General features: G+C 45.3%; 1 protein-coding gene across 1 annotated transcript in view; it reads right to left on the bottom strand.

Moving 5' to 3' along the window:
* The window catches only part of BBS2 (Bardet-Biedl syndrome 2), a 61,649-nt gene that overhangs the window by 31,674 nt on the left and 5,373 nt on the right, over positions 1-24,602 (bottom strand). The window contains exons 3-5 of the mRNA XM_067471004.1: positions 17,457-17,582; positions 15,425-15,487; positions 12,887-12,964 (exon numbers count right to left, since the gene is read on the bottom strand). Of these exons, the coding sequence (XP_067327105.1) occupies positions 12,887-12,964; positions 15,425-15,487; positions 17,457-17,582 (267 nt within the window). The remainder of the gene's footprint in view (positions 1-12,886; positions 12,965-15,424; positions 15,488-17,456; positions 17,583-24,602) is intronic.

Genomic DNA, 24,602 nt, shown 5'->3' with positions numbered 1-24,602 from the left:
GATCCATCATTGTTTGAGTCCACAGTGCTCTCTAGATGTAGGTGAACTACAACTCCAAAACTCAAGGTCAATGCCCACCAAACTCTTCTAGTGTTTTCTGTTGGTCAGGGGAGTCCTGTGGGCCAAGTTTGGTTCAATTCCATCGTTGATGGAGTTCGGAATGTTCTTTCATTATAGGTGAACTATAAATCCCAGCAACTACAACTCCCAAATAACAAAATCATAATTTTTGAGTGATGGTCACTCCTTGTGTTGTGAGACGTTTTGTTGCCAAATTTGGTGTGATTTCGTTCATTGGTTCTTTTGTTTTTAGGGTACTCATTAAGCACAGAGCATTTTTATATATATAGATACAAAAACATTTAGCCACAATTTATGTAATTTTATTAGTATCTATTTTTATTTTGAAATTTACCCGTAGCTGCTGCATTTCCCACCCTCGGCTTATAGTCGAGTCAATATGTTTCTCCAGTTTTTGGAGTAATATTAGGTGCCTCGGCTTATATTCGGGTCGGCTTATACTTGAGTATATACGGTAGTTGGCTCCTACAGAGCTGCTGAACATGAAAATGTTTATGAATATTCCATGCTGCTGATATGGGCAATAAATAACTGCGGTAATAAAATAATAATAAAATATCGTAATAGAGAATCCTGTGTATTTGGAAAGAATATTGTTTTTATTAATTTCTAACGATCAAAACAAATTCAAGTGCTGGTGCTTAATTAATTCCATGTCTATGCCTTTGACGCAAGCGGCTGTTGGTAGATTGTGGAGTTCTTGTTAACCAAAAAACCCGTCCACACTTGTTTTGGTAATAACGGTGAAACATAAGAATATCTGCATGTTTTGCAAAGGAAACATAAGGTGTGGTTCTCAATATATCTGAATTCAGGCCGGTTTCTCACTACTGTGCCAGCCTTTGGAGAATGGAGCCAATAAAAGCCAGGATGGGAATGTCTCATCCTCCGTATCCCACAACATTGTGCTCGAATATGGCCTCAAGCAAAATAACTCAGAAGGGCTTCACATCAAAAAGGATCAGCAAAGTAATGGTAAGAATCCTTCAACAGAGCCAAATGGCTCCCAGGAAAGAGAAGTCAAGGTGTTCCCAGAACTAAATGTTTGTCTAATTTGAAGAGAAAATGCAAGACAGAAACAGCTCTCACTTCTAGTCTCGAAACTTTTATATAGTTAAGGTAAAGGCTTCCTCTTGACATTAAGTCTAGTTGTGTTTAACTCTAGGGAGTGGTGCTCATCTCCACTTCTAAGCCGAAGAGTCGGCGTTGTCCTTAGACACCTCCAAGGTCATGTGGCCAGCATGACTGCATGGAGCGTCGTTACCTTCTGGCCAAAGCGGTACCGGTTTATCTACTTGCATTTGAATGTTTTCAAAATGTGAGGTCGACAGGAGCTGGGGCTAACAGTGGGAGCTTACCCCACTCCCCGGATTTGGACCGACCTTTCAGTCAGCAAGTTCGGCAGCTCAGCAGTAATGTTATGCTAGGTAAAGGTAAAGGTTTTCCCCTCACATGAAGTCAGGTCGTGCGCAACTCTGGAGGTTGGTGCTCATCTCATTTCTAAGCCGAAGAGCCAGCGTTGTGCTTTGACACCTCCAAGGTCATGTGGCCAGCATGACTGCATGGAGCGCCGTTACCTTCTGGCCAAAGCGGTACCGGTTTATCTACTTACATTTGAATGTTTTCAAAATGTGAGGTCGACAGAAGCTGGGGCTAACAGTGGGAGCTCACCCCGCTCCCTAGATTTTAACTGACCTTTCGGTCAGTAAGTTCAGCAGCTCAGCAGTAATGTTATGTTAGGTAAAGGTAAAGGTTTTCCCCTGACATGAAGTCCGGTCGTGTCTGACTCTGGGGGTTGGTGCTCATCTCCACTTCTAAGCCGAAGAGCCGGCGTTGTCCTTAGACACCTCCAAGGTCACGTGGCCAGCATGACTGCATGGAGCACCATTACCTTCTGGCGAAATGGTACCTGTTTATCTACTTACATTGGAATGTTTTCAAAATGTGAGGTCGACAGAAGCTGGGGCTAACAGTGGGAGCTCACCTCGCTCCCCGGATTTGAACCGACGTTTCGGTCAGCAAGTTTAGCAGCTCAGCAGTAATGTTATGTTAGGTAAAGGTAAAGGTTTTCCCCTGACATGAAGTCCGGTCGTGTCCGACTCTGGGGGTTGGTGCACTATCCTTAGACACCTCCAAGGTCATGTGGCCAGCAAGACTTCATGGAGCGCCGTTACCGTCTGGCCAAAGCGGTATCCGTTTATCTCTAAACTTGTATAAAATTAAGGTAAAGGTTCCCCCTTGACATTAAATCTAGTTGTGTCTGACTCTGGGGAGTGGTGCTCATCTCCATTTCTAAGCCAAAGAGCTGGTGTTGTCCTTAGACACCTCCAAGGTCATGTGGCCAGCATGACTTCATGGAGCGCTGTTACCTTCTGGCCAAAGCAGTACCTGTTGATCTACTTACATTTGAATGTTTTCAAAATGTGAGGTCGACAGGAGCTGGGCTAACAGTGGGAGCTCACCCCGCTCCCCGGATTTGAACTGACTTTTCGGTCAGCAAGTTCAGCAGCTCAGCAGTTTAACTTGGTGTGCCACCGGAGGCTCCAAACTTGTATAAAGAGCTCATTATATAGGTGACAATGGATGAAAGATTCAGAAAAGCTCTTCCATCCCATTCTAGGACACAGGTAAATTTGGCCAAAATGGCTGACAACAGGTTCTGTTCGTAGCAACCATAGGCTAGTTTTCAAAGCTGATAGCAATCTTATTTGGCTGAGGTTAGGAACAGTTATAGCCGCTCTCTTTTCATCTAACCCAAGTGATGCAGCCGACGTTTGGATCGATGCCTAGATACAATAATGGATGGATCGAGGCCAATAAATGGGAGAGTCAGACCAGACCGATGGAAACATTTGCCCGGTGGGTGATGCTCCGTCTGTTCGGGAGAGCGCGGCTCTCCTTCCAATAGATCTGGTTGATGTTTTTGGGTACCATATTGTTACTGGAGAGCCCAGTTCTGATTGTAGCTCGGAGAATCTTTTATTATTGGGCTGCTGTGAGTTTTCTGGGCTGTCTGGCTATGTTCCAGAAGCATTCTCTCCTGATGTTTCACCCACATATATGGCAGGCATCCTCAGAGATTTATTGTCAAAGGCTTTCATGGCCAGAATCACTGGGTTGTTATAGGTTTTTTCGGGCTGTATGGCCATGTTCTAGAGGCATTCTCTAACTGATGTTTCGCCTACATCTATGACAAGCATCCTCAAAGGTTGTGAGGTCAGTATCTGGCCACTTGGAGTGCCTCTGGTGTTGCCGCAAGGAGGTCCTCCATTGTGCATGTGGCAGGGCTCAGGTTGTATTGCAGCAGATGGTCTGTGGTTTGGTCTTCTCCAAACTCGCATGTCGTGGATTCCATTTTGTAGCCCCATTTCTTAAGATTGGCTCTGCATCTCATGGTGCCAGAGCGCAGTCTATTCAGCGCCTTCCAAGTTGCCCAATCTTCTGTGTGCCCAGGAGGGAGTCTCTCATCTGGTATCCGCCATTGATCTGATTCTGGGTTTGAGCCTGCCACTTTTGGACTCTCGCTTGCTGGGGTGTTCCAGCGAGTGTCTCTGTAGATCTTAGAAAACTATTTCTTGATTTAAGTTGTTGACATGCTGGCTGATACCCAAACAGGGGATGAGCTGGAGATGTCACTGCCTTGGTCCTTTCACTATTGGCTGCTACTTCCCGGTGGATGTCAGGTGGTGCGATACCGGCTAGACCAGTGGTTCTCAACCTGGGGTCCCCAGATGTTTTTGGCATACAACTCCCAGAAATCCCAGCTAGTTTACCAGCTGTTAGGATTTCTGGGAGTTGTAGGCCGAAAACATCTGGGGACCCCAGGTTGAGAACTACTGGGCTAGACAGTGTAATTTCTCCAGTGGTGTAGGGCGCAGACACCCCATGATAATGCGGCATGTCTCATTAAGAGCCACATCCACTGTTTTAGCGTGGTGAGATGTGTTCCACACCGGACATGCATACTCAGCAGCAGAGTAGCATAGCGCAAGGGCAGACGTCTTCACTGTGTCTGGTTGTGATCCCCAGGTTGTGCCAGTCAGCTTTCGTATGATATTGTTTCATTGAATGTTTGCTGTAATCCGCTCTGAGTCCCCTTGGGGAGATAGGACAGAATATAAATCAAGTATTATTATTATTATTATTATTATTATTAATATCATTATCATCTGTTGTAGCAGATAGGTGGTCAGCATTTATGATATAGGACTGAACTTGTTTTGCCATGAAATCCTCTAAGATCTACCCATCACAGCCTGTTCCAAAATCCACAGTTGGCACATAATGAAACAGTACTTACAAGGAACAAATTGTGAATCTTGTTCTGAGTCTCAGATCTCAATGGAGCTCACATAAATTCAGTCCTAATTACACCATCTTTCTTCACCTCAAGATAATTTAGGTGTGTGAAGGAGTCGTTTTGTGGGATGCTATTTGTTGAGTAATGGTGTTTCAGAAAAACTAGCAAATCAACTAGAAATCTACCCGTAGTTCCAGATCTACATTCCGCCCACCCATTTTGGAAATTGCTTTTCCACACAGAACATTATCTCTGCTCTTCCAGTGCTAATTCCAACACTCTACACAATCCCTGCAGTTTAGAACAGGACTTCTTATAGTTTTTCCACTTTGGATTCTTCTTCTGCAGTCAATACTTCTGCAACTCATGAGCTAGGAAAAGAAGCACTGCAAAAACTCCTAGTTTGCAGGAAATTATTCAGATCAGTGTTTTGCTCCCATACATCCTTCCAGGTTGAGTTCAGCTAGAGAACTGAGAAAGGAAAGACTGGGCTACTGCAACGCACTCTATGTGGGACTGCCCTTGAAGACAGCCTGGAAATTTGGTTCAACGCTCCGCAGCCAGATTGCTAACTGGAGCAAATTACAGGGAGCGGTCTACCCCCCTGTTTAAGGAACTCCACTAGCTGCCTTTTACTTTCCCATCCCAATTCAAGGTGCAGGTTATCACCTACAAAGCTCTGAATGGTTTGGGATGCGCCTACCTTCGTGACCGTGTTTCCTTCTACGAACCTGCACGACCTCTTCAATCTTCCGAAGAGGCTCTCCTCTCGCTCCCACCCTCGTCACAAGTACAGCTTGTGGGGACGAGGGAGAGAGCCTTCTCGGTGGTGGCCCCTTATTTTTGGAGATCAGGCTAGCTCCCACCCTGTCAGCTTTTAGGAAAAGCTTGAAAACCTGGCTGTTCCGCCTTGGTTTTGATGAATGAACAACAATCTCCATACCATGATTGTCCCAGCATATACCCTGATGCATTTCACCTTATTCTTAGTGGGCAATTAAACCCATAGCTGGTCCCTCCTGTATCTTCCACCAGATAAACCACTCCAGTTTTCCCATCTCACCCTATGTCCCCTTGTTTTTATCCTTGTATCTGGCCCAGCTCACTTCGTTTATTCCTTATCCTTAATTTTCATTTTATTTCATACCCGGTGTTTTTATCCCACTGTGTTATTTTTTTATTGTTGTATTTTATTGTTTTTACTGCTTGTACTTTATTTTTGTTACTAGCCGTCCCCCGCCACGCGTTGCTGTGGCCCACCCTAATGGTCATGGAGGTTCTGTGTGGGAGGTTTGGCCCTATTCTATCGTTGGTGGGGTTCAGAATGCTCTGTGACTGTAGGTGAACTACAAATCCCAGCAACTACAACTCCCAAGTGTCAATGTTATTTTCCCCAAACTCCACCAGTGTTCACACTTGGGCATAATGAGTATTCATGCCAAGTTTGGTCCAGATCCATCATTGTTTGAGTCCACAGTGCTCTACCTGGATGTAGGTGAACTACAACTCCAAAACCAAAGGACACTACTCACCAAACCCTTCATGGGAGAACTATGTGTCAAGTTTGGTTCAATTCCATTGTTGGTGGGGTTCAGAATGCTCTTTGATTGTAGGTGAACTATAAATCCCAGCAACTACAACTCCCAAATGGCAAAATCAAGTTTTTTGAGTGAAGAACATACATTGGGTTGTTAGGTGTCTTGTGTCCAAATTTGGTGTCAATACGTGCAGTGGCTTTACATTTTTATTTATATAGATTACTGTATATACTCGAGTATAAGCCTAGTTTTTCAGCCCTTTTTTTAGGCTGAAAAAGTCCCCCTCGGCTTATAACCAAGTCAAGGTTATTTATTATTTTACTCTGTTATAATTATTATTTTAATTTCATTTATTATTTTATTCTATTTATTATTATTACATTTATTATTTTACTAATATATTATTACATTTATTATTTTATCTTGTGGGTTTTTTCGGGCTATAGGGCCATGTTCTAGAAGCATTTCTCCTGACGTTTTGCCTGCATCTATGGCAAGCATCCTCAGAGGTAGTGAGGATGCTTGCCATAGATGCAGGCGAAACGTCAGGAGAAATGCCTTTAGAACATGGCCCTATAGCCCGAAAAAACCCACAAGAACCTCATTATTTTACTCTTTTTATTATTGTTGTTGTTATTACATTTATTATGTTACTCTATTATTATTGGAAGGATACATAAGCACATTTACATTGAAGAAGGTAAATAATCATTTAATCAGAGTTGGAAAGTCTTATCTTAAATTACCATTTGAATATTTTTGTAAATATTCAAAAATATATAACCTACTGATTCCTCAATTAATGTAATTTAATTGGTATCTATTTTTATTTTGCAATTTACCCGTAGCGGCTGCATTTCACACCTTCGACTTATACTCGAGTCAATCTGTTTTCCCAGTTTTTTGTGGTAAAATTAGGTGCCTCGGCTTATATTCGGGTCGGCTTATACTCGAGTATGTGTTTTATTTGCTCACTGTATTTGTTGGCCTTGCCTCATGTTAGCCACCCCAAGTCCCTGAGAGGAGAATAATAATAATAATAATAATAGTAATAATAATAATAATAATAATAATTTATTTATTATTTATTTTATTATTTATTTGCTTTATTTCTATACCGCATTTTTCAGCCCAGTCAGGCGACTCAATGCGGTTTACACGATACAGGTTATTACAACAATGTCATAGGCAATTAAAACACATCATATACAACAGACAAAATCAACAACAATTATCAACTCATATCATAACGCCTCAATGAAATCAGATCCGTTCTCATAATCCTTGTGCCATTCCTATGTTCAATTTACCGTCTTCTGTGTTCAGTTGTACTGTTTAGCCAAACGCTTGTTCATAAAGCCAGGTCTTAACCTTTCTCCAAATTGCCAACAACGAAGGGGCCTGTCTGATGTCTACAGGTAAGGCATTCCATAGCCAAGGGGCCACCACCGAGAAGGCCCTGTCCCTCGTCCCCGCCAGACGCGCCTGTGATGCAGGCGGGACCGAGAGCAGGGTCTCCCCAGACGATCTTAATGTCCTAGTCGGTTCATAGGAGGAGATGCGTTTGGAGAGGTAAGTGGGGCTGGAACCGTTTAGGGCTTTATAGGCTAACGCCAGCACCTTGAATTGTGCCCGGTAGCAGATTGGCAGCCAGTGGAGCTGGCTCAACAGAGGAGTGGTGTGCTCCCTGAGTGCCGCTCCCATTAGCAACCTGGCTGCCGAGTGCTGGACCATCTGAAGCTTCCGGGCAGTCTTCAAGGGCAACCCCACCTTGCCAATAATAGAACAGCAAAGCTATGGAGAGATGAATGATGACAAAGGACAACACAGGGAAAACTGGAGTCTGGTCCTTGAGCCAAAAAGGTTGGTGCTGATCAAAGTCCCAAAACCAGGGAAACTGGTCAGCTTGGAGGAACGCAGAGCCCATGTGCTTGGACTTCTAGAAAGGGTTTTACAGGGGGGGTTGTTTCCTTCCGACATAGATCAGGTTGAATATCTAGACAACGATCAAATACACATTGATGTTATAGTCTCCTTTGCCGATCCTAATTTAGCCAAATTTGTGGTAAGAACCAAAGACCTTTTTCTGGAACAAGGCATTGTTATCACCAGATTTTTTAGGAAGGTGTTTACCCAAAAAGCCACAGATAACTCAATGCTAGTAAAGGAACTGAATGAGAGTAATGACCAGCGGCTGTATTCCCATATGGCCCAAGATGTTCGATCCACTGACAGAGGGAAAGACACCCATGACCAGGGATATCTGCTAAGTGATGAGGAACAGTCTCTGGTTGCATCTTTTGCAGATCTGCCAGGGATGGAACAAAGATTGATCATAGAAAGAATTGAGGCGTTAAGCGACCTTTTGAGGAAAATTAATAGAAAATGCCAATACTCAAAGGAGGTAGGACACAGGGAAATAACTAAACAGCAGAGTGTTGCCCTAGATAATGCAAATTGGCTAAACATGAGATTTCTATACCCTGAGGAGAGAGACGAGACCACTACTAAACATTTCCCATTGTCTCCAAAGGTGAATATTATCAAACCCCAAAATACAAATCCTTGTGTTTACCCTGACAATTCTCTTATCATATGCCCATGTGAATCGCCCCTGGGCACTGAAGCAGAGAGCAAGGGGGTGAATGAGAACACAGCATGAGAGATATACAGCCATACGGGGCTCCAGGATACCTGCAAACAAAAGACCATCTCCTGGAACACAGCTATAGTAGCAGCTCCAAATAACATCACCAAGCCTATAATCTCCAATGTGAGCAGCTTGAATACATCCCCGGATACTACTGAATGCCTAGCAGAAGATACAGAGAGGCACAAAGAAATCAGGCATCACCTGGGATCATGCAGTACCACTTTAAAAAACACAGTAAACAATCATGTTTCTGGAAACTCTACTCGAACCTTAGCTGGAAGACTATTAAATACCTCCAGCCAACTCACATCATCACATCAGACCTGCCAGCTATCACTCCTGTCTTGGAACATTGCTGGCTGGCGCAACAAGATGGCCGACCATTCTTTCTGTGACTTTATTGGAAGATATGATATAATCTTCCTGCAAGAGACCTGGAACTGTGACAATTTAGAGTTAAATGGGTTCAAATCACACCTCCTTGAAGCAGAGCCCAGTGCAAGGGGAGGTCGCCCTAAGGGAGGACTTGGGATATTAATCTCTACTAAACTTCGAATCACCTCCTCGAGGCTTGTTCTGTTGCCCAATATCGCGATGTCTTTGGTCATTAAATTTCGCCTATCCACTTGGCTATTAATAAATGTGTACTTCTCTCCACTACGCCAAAGACAGCCAATTAAGAATAGGTGGCTCAAACTACTAGAATTCATAAACAAAATGACCACTAAGTACCCAGAAGCTTCACTGATTCTGACTGGAGATTTTAATGCCAGATTGGGCCCAAATGATGATACTATCTACAACCACTTTGGCGAATACCCCCCTGAAGCAGAAACAGGACATCTGGTTCCTGTGAGACAATCCAAAGACAAAACATGCAATTTCTCTGGCCTGTGTCTACTACAAATGGCAAACAATTTAGATCTGGTGATCTTGAATGGGGGAGTTGAAGGAGATAAACATGGCGAATTCACCTTTACATCTGGAATGGGGGCATCAACAATTGACTACTTCATGGTATCATATAACCTGTTAAATCTAGTCACAAGATTTGAAGTGGTAATACGAACTGAAAGCGACCATTTGCCTTTAACTGCAGTCATAAATTTTAAGGCACAGGGACTACTTGCAGAGTCTGATCCTGGACCCTTACCTGCGGCTGAGTTAAGATTTTCCCGCATTAAATGGACCACCAACCTGGAGCAGTCCTCAACTGCTGCTCTACATTCAGAAAACACACTCAAATTAAGAGATGCCCTCTTATCTGCGAAAACATCAGAAGATATATTATGCGCATACCAGGTCCTTCTCACACACCTGCAAAAACATCTGCAACGCAACAACCATATTAAAAAACGTTCCTGCCATCCTACGTCCAAACCCTGGTTTGACCAAGAGTGCCTAGAAATGAAGAAGCTGCTACTTGAAAAGTACAAAGAGTACAGGAGGTTAGACTTGCCATCACTACCTGCAGAATGGCTGCCACTGAAAAAGAAATACAAAAACCTAATTAAGGAAAAAAAGAAGCAGGCATTGAGATCAAACTGGCAGAAACTAATCACCGCTTCGCAAACGCATGACACAGCTGCCTTTTGGAAAATGGTATCCAGGGGCTGGCAAAGCAACCCCCGTGGGCTAGACTACCACATCCCTGTGAAAACGTGGGAAAAATTCTTCAGCAGCACGAGCAGAGGGAGGAAAGCTGAAGTTTTAATAACTTCACAAGATCTTAATGGCCTGCCAAACTGGCCCCCTGTCTCAACATCTGAAATCGGCAGACTCATTTCCGAACTCAAACCAGGCAAAGCCCCAGGAAGTGATCATATGCCCTCTGAACTGCTGAAAGCTAATCCTGAGTGGTGGGCACCAGTCCTAGCAGCCCTGTTCACATGCATTGATCGAACTGCCTGTATACCATCGGATTGGGGGCTTGCAATAATTGTCCCCATTTATAAAAAAGGCAACAGATCAGATCCTGCCAACTACAGACCAATCAGTCTTCTAAGCATCATCAGCAAACTGTATGCTTGTCATCTCCTAGACAAACTATTAAGCTGGTTGGAGGAAGAAAACTTCTTAGAAGAGGAACAGGCAGGTTTCAGAATCGGACGTTCAACTGTTGATCAGGGCTTAATATTACAACACTTAGCAGAAAAATATTCCTCTCCAGCCGGGGGAACGCTTTACACAGCCTTCATTGATTTCAAGTCTGCATTCGATTCAATCCCAAGAAACAGACTCTGGAGCAAACTTGAGGCTACTAAGATAGACAGGCGCCTGCTGGTTCTCATCCGCAGCCTCTATGAAAAAACTCACCTGCAAGTGAGATGTAACCAAGAAGGCCATTTGACTAAGCCAATTCCCTCATTTACGGGAGTAAAGCAAGGTTGTGTTCTTGCTCCCACTTTGTTTAATATTTATATTAACTCCCTCATTAACTCACTTGCAGGAGTAAACCCTCACCCCCCTAAATTGGCCGGGAGAGCAATATCAGTCTTACTTTATGCAGATGATGCAGCACTTTTATCTCTAACATGCGTTGGGCTGAGACGGCTCCTAAAAGGGTTAGATGAGTACTGCAAAGCTGAACAGCTCATAATTAATAATGATAAATCAAAAGTGTTAGTTTTCACACGGAAAAGATGCATACACCGCTGGCAAATCAATGGGCATCCAATTGAGCAAGTTAAACTCTATAAATATCTAGGAGTCATTTTCCAGACTACCGGTTCTTGGAATGCCCAAGTATCCCATTCTATAGCAAATACACAGCGGAGTTACAACTCACTTTTATCATTTTTTTATGGAAAAGGTGGCCAGCATGTACCTTCGGCAATTCAAGTTTTCAATGCTAAGATTCTGCCTCAAATGTTATATGGAGCACAACTCTGTGCATTTAAAAGTGTCAAGGCCTTAGAAACCATCCAGACAAAATTCCTAAGAAGCATCCTTGGCCTCCCAAGCTGTGTGCCTAACATAATTTTACTTTTGGAGACAGGTCAGATCTCTGTTGAGTCTTGGATCTGGATGTATAAATTAAATCTTTGGTTAAAACTAATATTTTTGCCCAAAGGTTTGGCTCCATTGACCCTTGATGATCTATTCCAATCAAGGTGGAAAAAGATAGTTCAAGAGAAAATCCTAAACCTTGGATTCTCAGTTAAAAATATCCTGACCATGGGCTATACAAAAGCCAAAGAAAACATACGACAGCGTATCTGGGACACTGAGCTGCAAAACTATCTAAGCGCAGCCTCTTTTCTTCCAATCTTTAAAGATAATGGAAGGGCACTGCTACCTGCAGAGTATCTAGGCAATCTAACTATTCCCAAACATAGGAAGGCGTTCTCTTTGGCTAAATACAATGTACTCCCTTCTGCTGTATTGGAGGGAAGATACAACAAAGTACCATACAATGAGCGCCTATGTCCCTGTGAGGACGAGACAGTGGAAACTGTGGAGCATGTTTTGCTGTACTGCTCTTTTTACCGTGACCTTCGTAAACATTTTATAAATCCTATTCTAGAAAGTCTACCAGGGAGATCTGCAAGGTTTTATACAGATTATCTCCTGTCTGACCAACACCCCAAGGTCACTGTCAGGGTTGCTAGCTTCTGTGCAGCAGCTATGGCTTGTCGCCCCAAGATGCTGACACAGACTTAGAAAGTTTTAACATATATTTTACCATTGATATTTTAGTATTTAAATGTTTAACACCATTTTAATTACTTTATTCAATATTGGGTTTTAAACTCTGTTTTAACATTGTTTCCTGATACCCAGATGTGTGTGTAATCTGATGCTTGTATACTTCTGTACATGTGCTTGTACATGCGTGTGTACTCTGACACTCGCACACCCTGTCACTTGTACCTTTTGATGCTGGTCATTGACCGTAATAAATGTTTATTATTTATTTAAAAAAAAAAAAAACCCCCACGTAGAGCGCGTTGCAGTAATCAATGGAATCAATAATGGAAAGTGAACGGGGCTCAAAAGAAATCTCATAATCCCACCGCAGAATTTTAAAACAAATTGAACAAGACACATCTATACAAAGGCTCTGATGTAGAATTTTAAAAAAAGGTGTGACCATAACTTCACAATATTGATCTCATGTTAGGATCCAAATTAAATCCTTTGTTAAATCCTTTTGAATTTTTTTCTTTGATTTTAAATGTAATGTATTACACATGTATATTGCAAACTGCTCCAAGCCTTCAGGGAGTGACGGTATATAAAATTGATTAATAAATCATAAATAAATAATAAATAAAATTAGTACTCATGGATACAGAAGGTGAAAAACTTTACCTCGGTTTCTGACATTTCCGCCACAATCTCATCTTCTTTAAAAACTCTGATATCATAATCTTCAGAACCAACAAGCAGCTGCACAGGGGAGAAAGCACAACTTTTAAAATGCAGCATCACATTTCAGTCTGTGCAGTTGTGACAGTTCTTGTACAGGCTCTTGTTTCCTTTTTCCCATCTAAATGTCTAAGTGACAAACTGAATATATTTCCAACATGCATTGCAGGGTTGAGAATCAGGTGGAGAGCAATTTTTCTGCTTTTCTTAACCCTCCTCCCTCAAGGAATACAGCCTTAATCCTTCTCTAACAACCACAATCTGCAGCATAATGTGTGAACTCATACTTTCTAAGGACCACAACTTTTTTGATCACTGAGGTTCCTAAAGATACTGCAGAAGCTACCGCAGCCAACGTCTGGAAGGTGTTGGTTTAACATTAGAATAATTCAGACAGATTAACGAGTGAAAATGCCAAAGCAATTCAGTGTGAATGATGTGGGAAACCAATTTCTGGGGAGACTTCTCTGTTGAGCCTGAACCTCAGGTTTTACAACTATTACCACAGGTTTCTAACAAGCAGGCTGTGCAGGAGAGGAATAAGTGCATGCAAAATGTGGCTTCAGATGAAAAGGATACACTCCTTTTGCCTCAGGAGAGAGATGAACAGGGCATCCTGCCCTCACACATACTACTCTTACACTAAATTTGTCTGTATTCCAGCCTTGGGACAGAGTTAGGCTGGGAAAGGCCTGAGGACAAGCACTCCGAAGCAAGGCCACTAGGGGTGCCCCTAGCCCAGGTATGGGAAACCTGGGCCCGGGGGCCAGATGCAGCCCCTTGGGCTCTTTTCTCTTCTCTTCTCCTCTTTCTTACCATTCTAGCCTTCCTTCCTTCTCTCTTTCCTTCTTCCTTCCTTCCCTCCCTCCCTTACCTCCCTCTTTCTCCTTCCATCCTTCCCTTTTGCCCTTCCTTCTTTCCCTGTTTCCCCCTCCTTCCCTAATTTTCTTCTTCCTTCCCTCCTTCCTTCCTTCCTTCCTTCCCTCCCTCCCTCTCTTTTTTTCCTACCATCCCTCCATTACCTCCCTCTTTCTCCTTCCATCTTTCCTTTTCATCCTTCCTTCTTTTCCAATTTTCTCCCTCCTTCCCTCTTTCCTTTTCTCCTTCCTTCCTTCCCTTTTGTCTTTCCTTTCTTCTCTTTCCTTCTTCCTTCCCTCCCTCCCTTCTTTATGTCCCTCTTTCTCCTTCCCTCCTTCCTTGCCTTCCATCCTTTCATCCTTCCTTCCTTCCCTTCCGTTTCTCTTTGCTTCTTCCTTCCCTCCCTCCCTCCCTCCCTCCCTCATGTCCCTCTTTCTCCTTCCCTGCTTCTTTGCCTTCCACCCTTTCATCCTTCCCTCCTTCCTTCCCTTTTGTCTTTCCTCCCCCTTCCCTCCCTCCCTTCCTTACCTCCCTCTTTCTCCTTCCCTCCTTCCTTGCCTTTCATCCTTCCTTCCTTTTCTCTTTCCTTCTTCCTTCCCTCCATCCCTTCTTACCTCCCTCTTTCTCCTTCCCTGCTTCCTTGCCTTCCACACTTTCACCCTTTCCTCCTTCCTTCCCTTTTGTCTTTCCTTCCTTCTCTTTTTCCGCCCCCTTCCCTCCCTTCCTTCCTTCCCTCCCTCTTTCTCCTTCCCTGCTTCCTTGCCTTTCATCCTTTCCTCCTTCCTTCCCTTTTGTCTTTCCTTCCTTCTCTCTATCCTCCCCCTTCCCTCCCTCCCTTCCTTACCTCCCTCTTTCTCCTTCCCTCCTTCCTTGCCTTCCACCCTTTCATCCTTCCCTCATTCCTTCCCTTGTCTTTCCTTCCTTCTCTCTATCCTCCCCCTTCCCTCCCTCCCTTCCTTACCTCCCTCTTTCTCCTTCCTTGCCTTCCATCCTTCCCTCCTTCCTTCCCTTTTGTCTTTCCTTCCTTCTCTCTTTCCTTCTTCCTTCCCTCCCTCCCTCCCTCTTGTTCCTTGGGGTTCTCTTCCAGTTCTAGGATTCTATATTAGGAGTAGGAAATACGGGGTCCCATGGATACACTTATTCTCTCCTGTCCACCATTTCATCCTGACCAAGACCAACCCTTTTGGGCTCCAAATGTTTCCCATCTTTCCTTCACTTTCTGCCTGAAAGAAAAGAGCAAGGGGAGGAAAGGGCAGGGAGGGGGCCTGGGAAGAACCCCCCTCCCTCCCGGCCCACCCAGCCCGCTCCAGCCCACCATGCAGCCCCCAAGCTCGAAAGTTTGCCCATGCCTGATCTAGACTAACATTTTGTCCCACGAGGTCAAATGGTAGGATATAAGTGCAACCAAACCCTTTGGCACATGCTTCCTATTAAAAGAACAACCTGCACTTCCCAAGAGTCCAGAGAGAGCAGATACCATGACAGCCTAAGACTGAAAAAGTTCAGTAGGCTGTATTAATATACAATATTGTCTACAGATCCAGTAATTCCAGTTCTTAAACGTTTTAAGTTTCTAATGTTGTCAAAAAAAGCAAATACAAATATTAGCCGGCAGCCATTTACCTCTTTTTTCCCATCCGCATCGAAGTCGCACAACGCCAACGAACGAACGTTGTCACCAGTTACCTATAATTGCAGTTTGAAAAATATTAATCAATATTTCTTGTTTAGTGTCAAAAATATCAGCTGCAAAGATATGAGAATTAACAACACACTTTAAATGTTGTTCAATACTCTGCATGCAGCAACAGTATGGCTAAAAACACCCATTTTGGACTGAGCATAGAATCATAGAATCATAGTGTCGGAAGAGACCTCCTGGGCCATCCAGTCCAACCCCATTCTGCCAAGAATCAGGAATATTGCATTCAAATCACCCCTGACAGATGGCCATCCAGCCTCTGTTTAAAAGCTTCCAAAGAAGGAGCTTCCACCACACTTCGGGGCAGAGAGTTCCACTGCTGAACGGCTCTCACAGCCAGGAAGTTCTTCCTCATGTTCAGATGGAATCTCCTCTCTTGTAGTTTGAAGCCATTGTTCCGCGTCCTAGTCTCCAGGGAAGCAGAAAACAAGCTTGCTCCCTCCTCCCTGTGGCTTCCTCTCACATATTTATACATGGCTATCGTATCTCCTCTGAGCAAGGGCTGAATGCATAGGCAAACAGGCAGGCAAATGACTCCTTGAACTCCCTTACCTGTAAATTACTACATAACGTTGAGTTCCAGGGCCAGAGAAGCAGATGGCGGAAACAGAAGAATGGCCTGCCTCAGGGGAGCGTGCTTGCTCCATCCATGTTCAACATCTACACAAATGACCAGCCACTGCCAGAAGGGACAGAGAGTTTCATCTATGCTGATGATCGTGCCGTTACTGCTCAAGCAGGGAGTTTTGAGATGGTAGAACAGAAGCTCTCCGAAGCTCTAGGTGCCCTTACTGCCTATTACAGGGAAAACCAGCTGATCCCCAACCCATCTAAAACACAGGCATGTGCCTTTCATCTCAAGAACAGAGAAGCATCCCGAGCTCTGAAGATCACCTGGGAAGGAATCCCCCTGGAGCACTGCAGCGCACCCAAATACCTGGGAGTCACTATGGACCATGCTCTGACCTACAAGAAGCACTGCCTGAACATCAAGCAAAAAGTGGGCGCTAGAAACAATATCATACGAAAGTTGACTGGCACAACCTGGGGATCACAACCAGACACAGTGAAGACATCTGCCCTTGCGCTATGTTACTCTGCTGATGAGTATGCATGCCCAGTGTGGAACACATCTCACCACGCTAAAACAGTGGATGTGGCTCTTAATGAGACATGCCGCATTATCACGGGGTGTCTGTGCCCTACACCACTGGAGAAATTACACTGTTTAGCCGGTATTGCACCACCTGACATCCGCCGGGAAGTAGCAGCCAATAGTGAAAGGACCAAGGCAGAGACATCTCCAGCTCATCCCCTGTTTGGGTATCAGCCAGCACGTCAACGACTTAAATCTAGAAATAGTTTTCTAAGATCTACAGAGACACTCGCTGGAACACCTCAGCAAGCCAGAGTCCAAAAGTGGCAGGCTCAAACCCAGAACCTCAACCAATCGCTGATACCAAATGAGAGACTCCCCCCTGGACACACAGAAGACTGGGCGACTTGGAAGGCACTGAACAGACTGCGCTCTGGCACCACGAGATGCAGAGCCAACCTTCAGAAATGGGGCTACAAAGTGGAATCCTCGACATGCGAGTGTGGAGAGGAGCAAACCTCTGACCACCTGCTGCAATGCAACCTGAGCCCTGCCACATGCACAATGGAGGACCTTCTTGCAGCAACACCAGAGGCACTCCAAGTGGCCAGATACTGGTCAAAGGACATTTAATCAACTACCAAACTCACAAATTTTGTATTTTGTCTGTTTGTTTGCTATGTTCTGTTAGAAATGTAATATAATTTGACTGGTTGTCCTGACACGACAAATAAAATAAAATACTACATAACGTCAATGCTTTTGAACTGCTTTTTAAAAAAAACAATTGAACTGCTTTTTCTGTCGATTTTGGCGCTTAATTTGTAAAATCATAACTACTTCATCTTTGTACTCACCGTCCAAAAAAGGTCTTTCCCTTCATGATTAAAGCCCTGCAAGGAGCAGTTTCCGCCAATAATAGCAAGCGGGGAAGGCATGTCTCCTAACGTGCCAAGCACAATTGTGTTAGCTCCATCCGGGACCTACAAAAAGTGGGGGGGGGGGGGGGGAAGATAAACCTGGTCAGTTTGTCCTACTGCAAACAACCAACACAGAAGGACACAAAGTCATCCAATTGAAACGGCTTGGAATTGCTCATCAATGAGAATGTGGAAATAGTTCGGTTCAGTTAGGCGATCCCTCGTTTTCCGAGTATGATGGTCCTCCAATGTTCTTGTGGGTCCGTAAGTGGCTGTGGAGCCCTATTCTTGCTCTGCACCTTCTTCCGCAGTGAGGGCATTGGTTTCCAGGTGGAAGGCGGTCCCGGTCGGGGTTGGCTTGACGCGCCTTCCTCCTAGCACGTTTCTCTCTTTCACCCTCCACTCGTGCCTCCTCGAATTCTGCAGCACTGCTGGTCACAGCCGACCTCCAGCTGGAGCGCTCAAGGGCCAGGGCTTCCCAGTTCTCAGTGTCTATGCCAGAGTTTTTAAGGTTGGCTTTGAGCCCATCTTTAAATCTCTTTTCCTGTCCACCAACATTCCGTTTTCCGTTCTTAAGTTCGGAGTAGAGCAACTGCTTTGGGAGACGGTGGTCAGGCATCCGGACAACGTGGCCGGCCCAGCGGAGTTGATGTTGGAGGACCATCGCTTCAATGCTGGTGGTCTTTGCTTCTTCCAGCACACTGACGTTTGTCCGCTTGTCTTCCCAGGAGATTTGCAGGATTTTCCGGAGGCAGCGCTGATGGAATCGTTCCAGGAGTTGCATGTGACGTCTGTAGACAGTCCACGTCTCACAGGCATAGAGCAGGGTTGGGAGGACAATAGCTTTATAGACAAGCACCTTGGTCTCCCTACGGATGTCCCGGTCCTCAAACACTCTCTGCTTCATTCGGGAAAATGCTGCACTTGCGGAGCTCAGGCGGTGTTGTATTTCAGCGTCGATGTTGACTTTGGTGGAGAGGTGGCTGCCAAGGTAGCGGAAATGGTCAACATTTTCTAATGTTACACCATTAAGCTGTATCTCTGGCATTGGGGAGGAGTTGGCTGGTGACTGCTGGAAGAGCACTTTGGTTTTCTCAATGTTCAGTGACAGGCCAAGCTTCGTGTATGCTTCTGCGAAGGTGTTTAGAGTGGCTTGTAGATCTTCTTCTGTATGCGCACAGACGACATTGTCATCAGCATACTGGAGTTCTATAACAGATGTTGTTGTAACTTTGGTTTTGGCTTTCAGTCTGCTGAGGTTAAACAGCTTGCCATCTGTCCGATAGATGATTTCCACTCCGGTGGGAAGCTTCCCATCAACTGTGGAAATAGTATATTATGATTGCAAAGAAGATGGTAAGATCTTCTTCCTAAATCCTCTAAATGCTTGCCTCAGAAATTGGATGATGGAAATAGCAACCTCCTCAAGCCTCCAGTAGTTATATGTTATGTATACAGGGTGCAGCAGCATAACTTCCTTTTTTTAAATGCGATTGAAGACGTAGCGGAGCACTAGTGGTCTCGTTCGAGAGACGGGAGTATAAAGTTTTGTCCTGACACAGTTCAGTCGCCATCATGCGTTGGAACAGTGAGGAATGTGCTTTTGCCGTTGAGGCCTACTTTTCCAGCAGATGTTCTGTGATCGCAACCCAGTGCGTCTTTCGGAATCGCTTAAATTTAGCCCCATTGGCCCCTGTCCCGGACCAGAAATCAATTGTGACATGGGCCACTACATTCAGACAAACAGCAAGTGCAACAACGACGAAAAGTGCAAACAACATCCATTATACAACGGACAATCCGTAAAATTGTGCTGCTGAGTTACCAATAATTGCATATATTGTCTCCATTATGGATTACCATCTGCTCTGCTGGGATCATCTTCACCCAAGACGGCCAAGAAGAACCGGAGACCTGACCCTGGGTGCCGGCTTGTTTGCTCCACGGGCCTAAGGACCTAGGTTCTTCGGTGCGAACTGTCTGTCTTGACTGAGTGGTTGGAAAGTGATTCCATTTATAGTAGACATTCTTTGCATTATTGAGCACTTTAGAACTATCTATCTCAGCACAAAGTCACTTTAATCTAAGCACTTTAGTTCCTGCTAAATCTCATATCATTACTCTAAGCACTTTAGATCTTGCTAGATTCCATACCTCGACTAAGTGGTCCAAAATCCTAGGTCAAGTGGTCATAGCTATTGCACTTTATGTTCTGTTCTTTGGGTTTCTACTAACTGTTTACATCAGCATACTACCTCTAGGTCAATGTTCACTTTACCTTTGCTGCTATTGATATCCCTCCAATTTCCAGCGCAAGTGCACTTTATAATAACTCTAGCACAAGTGCACTTTATAATATTAACACAAGTGCACTTTACAGCCTTTGCTACACTGGAAGGAATAAATAGCATTGAGAGGTGGGAATATTGGGACCCAGAGACAGATAATCAGTACTATGAGTATGCGCCCACAACTGAGATTACAACTGCTGGAAATGGAGGGAACGTCCCCGAGGGGGGTGGGGCTGTAGGTGGAGGGGCCGCCATAGAGGTGGTGACTGGGAGAGGGAGATACGGGAAAGGGAGTATAAAACATTCATTTCGGCCCAAAATTCTCAATAACAAATTGGCAACCTCCAAAGATCTTAGAAATCAAAGACAAAAGCAAATTCGACCCAAAATTCTAAATAGGACATTGACAACTCCAAAAATTAATGTTACTATTCGGCCAGAAATTAATAATGATAATTTGACAACCCCAAAACTCACTCCTGACAATATACAACTGAGATGCCAGGTTGGTGGCCCCTCCAAGCTAAAGGTGGTGCTGTTCAATGCCAGGTCGGTAAATGGAAAATCTTCTATCATTCAAGATCTAATCCAAGAAGAACGAGCCGACCTGGCTTGTATAACGGAGACCTGGTTGGACGAGGGGGGAGGGGTCAATCTCTCCCAACTCTGTCCACCAGGTTATTCCGTTCAGCACCAACCAAGGCTTGGAGGGCGGGGAGGCGGAGTAGCAGTGGTCTATAAGGACTTTATTCCACTGATCAGGTGTCCCATCCCACAATCATCTTCCTTTGAATGTGCCGGCTTTAGGATAGATGACCGGGACAGGATAGGGATTCTGTTAGTGTACCGACCACCCCGCTGCACTACAGTCTCCCTACCTGAGCTAGCGGGAGTGGTCTCGGACATGGCGTTGAGCTTCCAACGGCTCTTGGTCTTGGGAGATTTCAACGTCCATGCCGAGGCCCCTCTTTCTGGTGCGGCTCAGGACTTCATGGCCGCCATGGCAACCATGGGCCTTTCCCAATTAATATCTGGTCCCACCCATAGTGCCGGGCACACTTTAGATTTGGTTTTTGCCCAGGGATGGGATGAAGGTGACGGGATGGAGGAGCCGACCATCGCCCCATTGCCATGGACCGATCACCACCTGATCAGTTTTAGACTAACTGGGCCTCCTAACCTCCGCAGGGGTGGTGGACCCATTAGAATGGTCCGCCCCAGGAGACTTATGGATCCAAATGGACTCCTGACGGCTCTTGGGGATCTTTCCACCTCCTTGGCTAGTGATACTGTCGATGCTCTGGTCTCTCGTTGGAATAATGAGTTGACCAGGGCAATTGACACTATCGCTCCGGAACGCCCCCTCTCGAGTAACCGAGCTAAACCAGCCTCTTGGTTTACCGAGGAGCTGGCAGCGATGAAGCGAAAGAAGAGGAGGTTAGAGTGCGTGTGGCGCCAGAATCCCACCAATCCAGCCCAAACACACCTGAATGCCTTTTTAAGGTCCTACGGTGTGGCAATAGCGGCAGCTCAGAAAACATTCATCACAGCCAATATTGCATCAGCGAAGAATCGTCCAGCGGAGCTTTTCCGAGTTGTCAGGGGCCTGTTAAATCCACCAAAAAGCGAGGCCTCGGACAACTCGGTGGCTCGCTGTGAAGCATTTGCTCGATCCTTCGCGGATAAAATTGAGCGGATCCGGTCGGGTTTTGGCGTCATGTTAACGGCAGTCTCTGGGGATGTAACGAGAGCATCTGCTTGTCCAGTTTTGTTGGATTCGTTTCAATTGGTTCAGCTTGAGGATGTGGACAGGATCCTTGGAGAGGTGCGACCCACCACATGCATCCTAGACCCCTGCCCTTCCTGGCTGATCAAGGAAGCCAGAGGGGGTTTGGCAGAGTGGGTGAAGGTGATGGTTAATGCCTCCTTACAGGAAGGAAAATTTCCAGCGAGCTTAAAACAAGCTATTATAAAACCGCTGTTGAAGAAACCATCACTGGATCCCACTCAATTTGACAACTATCGGCCTGTTTCCAATCTCCCCTACTTGGGCAAGGTCATGGAACGTGTGGTGGCAACACAACTCCAGGGGTTTCTGGTAGACACTGATTATCTAGACCCGGCACAGTCTGGCTTTAGGCCGGGACATGGAACTGAGACAGCCTTGGTCGCCTTGGTAGATGATCTACGCAGGGAGCTAGACAGGGGGAGTGTGTCCCTGTTAGTTCTGCTGGACCTCTCAGCGGCCTTAGATACCGTCGATCACGGTATCCTTCTGGGCCACCTCATGGATATGGGGCTCGGAGGCACTGCTCTGCGGTGGCTTCGATCCTTCCTTGAGGGACGGACCCAGAAGGTGTTACTGGGTGACACCTGTTCGGCCCCACAACCGTTGTTGTGTGGAGTCCCACAGGGTTCTATCTTGTCCCCGATGTTATTTAACATCTACATGAAGCCGCTGGGAGAGATCATTCGGAGTTTCGGACTAAGATGCTATCTCTATGCAGATGACGTCCAAATCTGTCACTCCTTCTCACCTGTCACCAAGGAGGCTGTCCAGACCTTGAACCGGTGTTTAGCCGCTGTATCGGACTGGATGAGAGCTAACAAATTGAAATTGAATCCAGACAAGACAGAGGTCCTACTGGTCAGTCGGAAGGCCGAACAGGGTATAGGGTTACAGCCTGTGTTAGACGGGGTTACACTCCCCCTGAAGACACAGGTTCGCAGCTTGGGAGTGATCCTGGACTCATCGCTGAGCCTGGAGCCCCAGGTCTCAGCGGTGGCCGGGAGAGCTTTCGCACAATTAAAACTTGTGCGCCAGCTGCGCCCGTACCTTGGGAAGTCGGATCTGGCCACGGTGGTCCACGCTCTTGTCACATCCCGGTTGGATTACTGCAACGCACTCTACGTGGGGTTGCCTTTGAAGACTGCTCGGAAACTTCAACTAGTCCAGCGAGAAGCAGCCAGATTGCTCACCGGAGCGGCGTACAGGGAGCACACCACCCCCCTGTTGCGTCAGCTCCACTGGCTGCCGATCCAATTCCGAGCACAATTCAAAGTGCTGGTTTTGACCTACAAAACCCTATACGGTTCCGGCCCAGTGTATCTGTCCGAACGGATCTCCCTCTACATCCCACCTCGAAGTTTAAGATCTTCTGGGGAGGCCCTGCTCTCGACCCCGCCAGTGGCACAAGTGAGACTGGCGGGGACGAGGAGCAGGGCCTTCTCAGTGGTGGCCCCCCACCTGTGGAACTCACTCCCCGGGGAAATCAGATCGACGACTTCCCTTCTAGCGTTTAGGAAAAAACTAAAGACCTGGATGTGGGACCAAGCTTTTGGCCATGCTGACAACTGATTAAAGGACCTATCGATAGACAAGGACAATGGAATGGAATGGATATATGGACTCTGATATATGGACTCTGACATGAGATAGTTTTTATGATTTTAATAGGTATTGATGTTTCATTTTAATTGTTGAACTGTTATATTTTGTATTGTTTGTTGTGTGATTTGGGCATCTAATTGTGCCTCCTTTGTAAGCCGCCCTGAGTCCCCCCCGGGGTGAGAAGGGCGGGGTATAAGTAGATGAAATAAATAAATAAATAAATAAATAAACAAGACAAAGAACTGGAGTCCCTCGGCCCATTCGATCACCTGAGAACATTGAGGCAGGGAGAGCTTCAATGCTGCAATCACCATGGCGTTCTGCATGCAAACATGCATCTGCCCTTGGACTTTCCCATCGTTCTTCATGATGATCTATATTTCCATCCTTACAAGATAGCGATTGTGCAGGAACTTTCTGAACGTGACTTCAATTCTCGGAGAAATGCACGTGAGGTTCTTCTCGAAGCCGTTCCTGAGGACGCTATTGTTTTTTTAGTGATGAAGCCCATTTTCATTTGTGTGGATCCGTCAACAAAGAAAACATGCGCTACTGGGCTGACAACAATCCTCAAGAATTGCATCCAAGGCCTTTGCATTCACCTAAAATCATTGTGGTGTGCCATTTCCTCAGCTGGGATTCCTGGTCCCTGGTTCTTTGAGGAAAATGAAGTCGCAGTGACAGTGAATTCAGACCGCTATGTAAACATGTGACAGGATTTATTTTTCCCTTGGCTAGATGGGTTGGACTTGGGGACATTTGGTTCCAACAAGACTGCAACTGCACACACTTCAAGAGCATCGATGGCTGTTTTGAGGGAACACTTACCAGAGCGCCTCATCTCAATTCGCGGGGATTTGGAGTGACCGGCCCACTCTCCAGATTTGGCCCCTTGTGATTTTTTTCTATGGGGTTTTGTGAACCATACAAGGACCCTACAAGATTTGAAGACCAACATCCAGGAAAAAATTGCCAACATAACGCCTGCTATGCTGGCAAAAGTCATGACAAACACCAGAAATCAGTTTACTCAGTGTATGGAGAACGGGGGACGTCACCTACCTAATTTGATCTTCAAAACTACGTAAAACAAACTTTAGGTATGCGCCTACATTATATATATAAAAAATTCTGATTCATACAATGGGTTTTATTAAGTTTTGAAAAAAAGAAGTTATGCTGCTGCACCCTATATAATTCAGATTGATTACTGTATTGTATATGTGTGTACTGGTATGCAATTTTACCTTAACTCTGTTGTGGGAATGGTTTCAAGCCATGTGATCAGAACTGGGCTTGTTCAGAACTCAGACTCCATTTTAGAACAGTTTTACTTTCAGGCGCTGGCAGGAACTGTACGTTTTAGACTTCAGTATGAACAGTATGCTTAAAAACTTCAGC

This window comes from Anolis sagrei, chromosome 8 (assembly GCF_037176765.1).
Source record: "Anolis sagrei isolate rAnoSag1 chromosome 8, rAnoSag1.mat, whole genome shotgun sequence".
In the NCBI taxonomy this organism is placed as follows: Eukaryota; Metazoa; Chordata; class Lepidosauria; order Squamata; family Dactyloidae; genus Anolis; species Anolis sagrei.
This window is presented reverse-complemented; position numbering and strand designations above follow the sequence as displayed.